The 6,000-nt window shown below is 56.0% G+C and overlaps 1 protein-coding gene across 6 annotated transcripts in view; it reads left to right on the top strand.

Annotated features, from left to right (window-relative positions):
- Positions 1-6,000, top strand: part of Stk10 (serine/threonine kinase 10) — a 122,924-nt gene that overhangs the window by 72,718 nt on the left and 44,206 nt on the right. For 4 of the 6 annotated variants that reach the window (XM_010622168.2, XM_033761630.1, XM_033761628.1 and 1 more), the window contains 2 exons: positions 256-450; positions 863-944. In XM_010622168.2, coding sequence (XP_010620470.1) covers positions 256-450; positions 863-944 — 277 coding nt within the window. Of the gene's footprint in view, positions 1-6; positions 126-255; positions 451-862; positions 945-6,000 lie in introns of those variants that run through there. The other 2 variants (XM_033761627.1, XM_033761626.1) reach the window with 2 other exon arrangements.

Raw genomic sequence — 6,000 nt, 5'->3', positions numbered from 1 at the left:
CCCCAGGGCTCTGTGTTCTGGATCGCTGCCGCCACCTGGTGGTAGGCCTTGGGAACTGCAGCAGGCCCGGCGGCGCCCCAGTAAAGGTGAAGACAGAAGGTCTAAGGAAGACAGTGGGACGTCAAGTAATCCAAATCCCGGGTGGGGAGTGCTGCCGACCCCTGACACGGGCTGGTGGTGGTCCTCGACCCAGCATCGTTGAGAAGCTCCTGTGGAGGCCAGGTGCTCAGCCCTCTTGTTCCTTGCTTGGTTCAGGATGGCCCCTGAGGTGGTGCTCTGTGAGACCATGAAGGACACGCCATACGACTACAAAGCTGACATCTGGTCCCTGGGCATCACGCTGATTGAGATGGCGCAGATCGAGCCCCCGCACCATGAGCTCAACCCCATGCGGGTGCTGCTCAAGATCGCCAAGTCAGACCCTCCCACACTGCTCGCACCCTCCAAGTGGTGAGGAGCGGGGGACCTGCCCTGGGCTGGGGTCTGCTGAGGGAGGCAGGATCCAGGCTCTGGGCCTTCCTGAGCTCCCTGCTCTTCTCTCTGTGCTTTGGGCCGGAGAGCCCAAGCCAAGCCCTAGCAGCCCCCTGAGCTGGGAAGAGGAGGCTTGGGTTCAAATCCCACCCATCAGTGCTGTTCACTTGATGGCCCTGGCAGGTCCCTGCTCTGCGGGGATTTCCAAGCCGCCAGCTGACAGTGATTTCCAGGAGGAGAGGGCATTGTGTAGGCCCTGCCACCTCCACCGTTTTAGCCCATGAAGGCGCTCTTTGTCCCTGGAGGGGTGATTCATCAGAGTCTGTGCCATGGGGGGGCTGTCTCGCCCTCCTACTCGCCCTGAGCCCGCTGTGGACGCCTGTGCTCGCAGGTCAGCGGAGTTCCGAGACTTCCTGAAGGTAACCCTGGATAAGAACCCGGAGACCCGGCCCAGTGCTGCCCAGCTGCTGGAGGTGAGTGCACCCCTCTCCCGGGGCCGCCCGCGCCCTCCTCCCGTCTGTCCTCTGGAGGCCCACGGCATGGCACGTGAGTGGCTACATGGGATTTGGGCTTGTGCAAAAGAGAGAAAGCGTCTGACCTTACATGGGACCCAGTGGGTGCCATGTGTGGAACTGGGGGACCTGAGTGTCACGTTAGCTGGCCACATAGCCCCAGCATGGGGAAGAGGGCTGTGTCCTTGGGTCTTTTAAATACAGCTGTGAGCTGCCTTTCCCCCGGCCAGGGCTGCAGCTTCTGGGGTGAGCCCCAGTGGTGGAAGACAGAGAGGGAGTGGGCCTAGGTGACACAGAGGTCCTGCCGCTCCACTGCCTGGCCTGCTCTGGTCACCTGGATGAAAGCCTTCTCCCAAATCCACCCAGCTGCCTACTGAGTGTCAAGCACTGGGCCTGAGATTTCCTGACATTTGGGCTTAGAACACATCCTTTTGGCTGTGAGCGTCTTAGTGGCTACAGCTATGATGTGTTTGGCTTCAGTTCTTGGAGGTTTCAGCCCGTAATTGGCTGGCTCTGAGGCAGGGATGGCAAATGGGTGTCGCACAGGAGAAACTGTGTGGTGCACACAGGTAGCAAAGACAACAAGGGAGAGAGCTTTGCCACGTCTTTCTGCCTCTCTTACCCCATCCAGACTATTACTGCCAAACCACTCACGTGTAGTGCTTTAATCCCAGCATCACACACTCTAGATTCAGCCACCTCTGACCCAGTGAGGCTTTGGGAGGACATCCAGACCCAAACCATAGCATATGAACTGGGGTTGGCAAGTCCTGGGTTCAAATCCAGGTTCTGTGTCTTACTGGCTGTGAAATTTTGTTCTGGTGGCTTGACCTCTCTGTGCCTTGGTTCCTGCGCTGAAGTGGGGATTAATAGCAATGGCCCCCACACAGAGTGGTTATAAGCATTAAATGAGAAGATACTGTCAGTCACTTAGCTTAACTGTTAATCACTGGAGGGTTTGATGTAGAGAACTTATTACTTAAAAATGAAAAGGATCCAGGATGCAGAATGGGGCCTGTTTGTTAGAAGGTCCCTATTGTTCCTTTTAAGTTTCTGCAATCTGCTTAAAAGCAAATATCTGGAGTTCCAGACAGCCTCATTTTCTGTTGTGGTACTCGCTGGGGGTGGAGGCTGCTGTCACTGTCAGATGCCAAAGCTCCAAGCCACTCGGGGCCAAATGTTTCCTGCGAGCTGGCTCCTCCTGCCCGATGCATCCGGCATGCAGGACATTCCACAGGGAAGAGGCCAGCTGTCCTCAGCCCACTCAGCAGCCCCGGGGCCTCAGCCTGAGCCAGGAATTTCCACTCCATAGTTGGAAAAATGTCCTGCCAGGGGACTCAGCGGGCGGCAGACAGTGCAGAAGAGAACAGAGCTCTCTCCAGAACAATGAGACACCTTCAGAGCCTGTTCCACCTCCAGCCTGTCCTGTGCCTTGCTGTTTCCTGTTAGGGCGGGCGGGAACATTTACCCCGGAGGGGTAGGGAGCGGCGGTGACTTGCCCAGGGTCGCTTGGCCTGGCTCGTCTGTCCCCATGCGCTGTGGGCTGAGGGTCTCAGGCCCCCAGGGGTTTCTGCTTCACTCGTTCACTTGCACAGTGCTCTTTGGATCGGTACCCCGCAGTCCGTAGTGACCGGGCTCTGACATCAGGCAGGCCTGCCCTGGATCTAGGACATGGACAGCACTGGCCTCACAGTAGTGCTGGCGAGTGTGATTCTGTCACTCAGGAGGTGGCGGAGGTGCTTGCTGAATGTTCTGGGACTCACCCTCTCACAACTGGCCTGGCCAGGGGCGTCTCTGATTTTGGTGTGGCTGGACCCTGTAGCCAGCTCAGGCCTGGGCTCTGGTCCTCGGGGCTGTGAGCAGCATCAGCACAGGCGACCTCCAGGCCACGCGTGCACTCGGTCCCCTCCTCCTGCTTCTCCTCACCCCAGCTGACTGACAGCCGGCCGTGTGCCTCTCGCCTGTGGCCTCTCATCCTCCCTCGGCCTGGGTCCCTCCCCTCCTCCAGGCCCTGGAGCCGTGTTTATCTCTGTCTCGCCTTGGGTCCAGGTGGTGTCTCAGACTGATGGTGGCCGTCCCGCTCTCTGCAGAAGCTTCACGCCTCTCCAGCTCGGGCCCCAGACCCTGCAGGCATCCTTGCCTTCTCTCTCCTGCTCGTGTCCATTCGGGCAGGAATCTGAAATCTGCCCACTCCCCACCTCCTCCGTGACTGACACGGTCTGAGCTGCCATCACGGGTCACTTCAGGGTGGCTTCCTCCTGGTCCCTCGCCCATCTCTCCGCCTGTCCTTAGCATAGGCAGAGGAAAGCTTGGGAACATGAGTCAGTTCATGTCCTTCCCATCCACGCTCCCGAGTGGCTTCTGTCCCACTCAGGGTCAAGTGCAGAGCCTCTGTGACCTGTGAGGCTGTGACTTGCCCCCTCTACTGACCTCCGGTCCCCATCTCACCCTCACGTGCTCCAGCCACCCTGGCTGTCTTATTCTTCCAGCACACTAGGCACGCTTCTGCTGCAGGGCCTTTGCACTGGCTGTCTGCTCTGCCTAGAAAGCTCTTCCCAGAGAAACCTCCCCTAAAGGCAGCTAGGGTTGTGATCCTGGTGGTTTGGTTCCAAAGTCTGTGTGTTACCGACTCTGGTAAGCCACCTCTTCAGAAATAAAGGAGTAAAGGAATAAGGGAATAAAGGAGGGCCGGGGATTTAGCTCTCTGGTGCCACTGGCTGCCTCGCAAGTGCAAGGTCGAGTTTGATCCCTAGTACCAAACAAAACCAAGCCAAACAAAAACAAAACCATAAAGGAGAGAAAGACGAAATGGTAAAGAAAGAGCAGGCGAGAGGAGCATTGGGCGGGAGAGAGGATTGAAGGAAAAGTGCTGGTGCCTGAAACCCTGAGAGCCCCGTGAAATGTTTTTCTGAAGCCAGTCTTGGAGTATTAAGGGCCCTGGCTGGTGATTTCTGAGCACTCAGGGAAAATTGAAAATAGGCTAAAATTCTTTAAAAGGGTGTGTATTTAGTTGGCAGGAGAGTTCCTGGCCCAGGGGCCAGGCCGGTTGGCATGCCATGTGGTGCCACCCCCATCTTGGCACCTTGGGGGTTCCAGTGGCGGTGGCCGTGAGCAGCCACCCCTCCTCCTGTGGACCGGCCCAGGTGGTCATCTGGAAAGGTGCCCTCCTTCCCTCATGGCATTGCCCGGAAACTGTCTCTGTAAGGGGCCTTTCTGCCATGGGGGCTGGGGGGAGAGGCTTCCCTGAGCACTTCTGGGGCAGGGGAGCCAGTACAGTGTGGGGCCCTGGCCATCGGTGCTGTGTCCCAGGCCTGTGTCCCGCCTTGGTGTCTCAGGAGTGCCCTGCTTGCTGTCCCATCCATGGCTGTATCTCCTGCGTCTCTGCGCCTCTCAGGGACTGTGGTGTTCAAGACGGACAGGTTCTGTCTGCAGAAGGTGAGGCTTCTGGCCATGGCAAGGGGCGACTAATTCGGTCAGGCTGTGGAGCGCGCTGGTGCAGACTTGGTATTTCCTGAAGCCTGCACTGTGCTGTTCGTTTCCGCCATGTCTGCTTCACCTGCTGCAGTGACGCATCCCTGGGTGCCTTGCTCAGAGTCCCACGTGTGCAGTCACATAGAGTGGAGCTCGGGAACCGCTGGTGTCTTGGGTTTCGGCCTCGCCCCCCCTACCAAAAGCTGTGCTGTGCTGGCAGCTGGAAAGGGGCCTCCTGGATCGTGCTGCTGCTCCTGCTGCTGGAGGTCCTGGGATGAGAGTGGTGACAGAGACCGGTGGATGGTGGGAGTGGTGGTGACGGTGACAGTGGTGATAATGTGGTCACTGCCCTCTTTTGAGCACATCTTCTGATACTTAGAATAGCCGTGACCTTGATTTTACTATACCCATGAAAAACAGGCTCAGAGAGGTTTCATGACTTGCCTACGGTACTAGTGGACGCAGGATTTGTCCCTGGGTGGACTGGCTGTGCCTCCTGTGATTAGTAAACCCTTACCAACACCCACTCAAGACCTCTTGAAACAACACAACAGCCAGCATGACATCTTTAATGGGCAATGGCGGCTTATGAGAATAAAGTCTCAAGTTGTCACTGGGGCACAGGGCCCTGCATGGTACACTGACCATCCCTCTTCTTCCTATCCTGCCTTCTCCCTAAACCTGGCCTAGCACACTGTGCCCACTCCTACCTCAGGGCCTTTGCATGTGCTGCTCTTGCTCCCTGGAACTGTGTACAGGCCACTCCCTGCTCCATCCCTGAGGATCCCTCAGGTCTGAGCTTGCTGCCACCTCCTTAGGGAAGTGCCTGGTGCCAGCCCAGACTTATGGGACCTCCACCACAGCCTTACTGATCGTGTGGTTCTGTGCCTTCCACTGCCCATTCCATCACGGGCTTATCTCGGCACCTGGCACTTGCCACATTGCTGGCCTCAGTGTGCGTCTGTGTCGAAAATGGGAAAGAGAGAAAGCAAGAAAATAAATTCACAAAGTCTTAACTAGTTTGGATGAACTAGAGAAAACTAGACTGGTTTAGGAAAAGGTGAATGACAGAGCTGTTTAAAAGCAGTGACTTTTACGGCTCTCAGGTGAGCAAGTTGAAGAGGGTGTTACCTGGCCGTATTCCACAAATAAACTTTTGCTTTATTTATGCTTTTTTTTTTTGCATTTATGGTGCTAGGAATGGAACCCAGGGCTGGGAGCATGGGCAAGGACTCTCCCACAGACCACATTCCCAGCCCGAGAACTTTTAAATGAACACACAGATAAGAATGATTTACGGTGAAAATACCAGTTCTCAGTGTGTTTTTAAAGGAGAGAAATGTATCCTTTAATCATACAAACTTCCCCAGCAATCTTGTTGACACTGTTCTGCTGATAAAATTTCTGATAGTAAAGCAGTACATTTCAGCAGAGCCTCCTTATAAAATTTCAAATGAGCAAATTCCAATTTCGTGACTCCCCCATCTCTCACTCTGACGTTCCTTTCCCTGTGGCCCTGGGTGAGGGGCGGATGGAGGAGTCCCAC

Source organism: Fukomys damarensis, unplaced genomic scaffold (genome assembly GCF_012274545.1).
Source record: "Fukomys damarensis isolate Sample0158 unplaced genomic scaffold, DMR_v1.0_HiC HiC_scaffold_9, whole genome shotgun sequence".
In the NCBI taxonomy this organism is placed as follows: Eukaryota; Metazoa; Chordata; class Mammalia; order Rodentia; family Bathyergidae; genus Fukomys; species Fukomys damarensis.
This window is presented reverse-complemented; position numbering and strand designations above follow the sequence as displayed.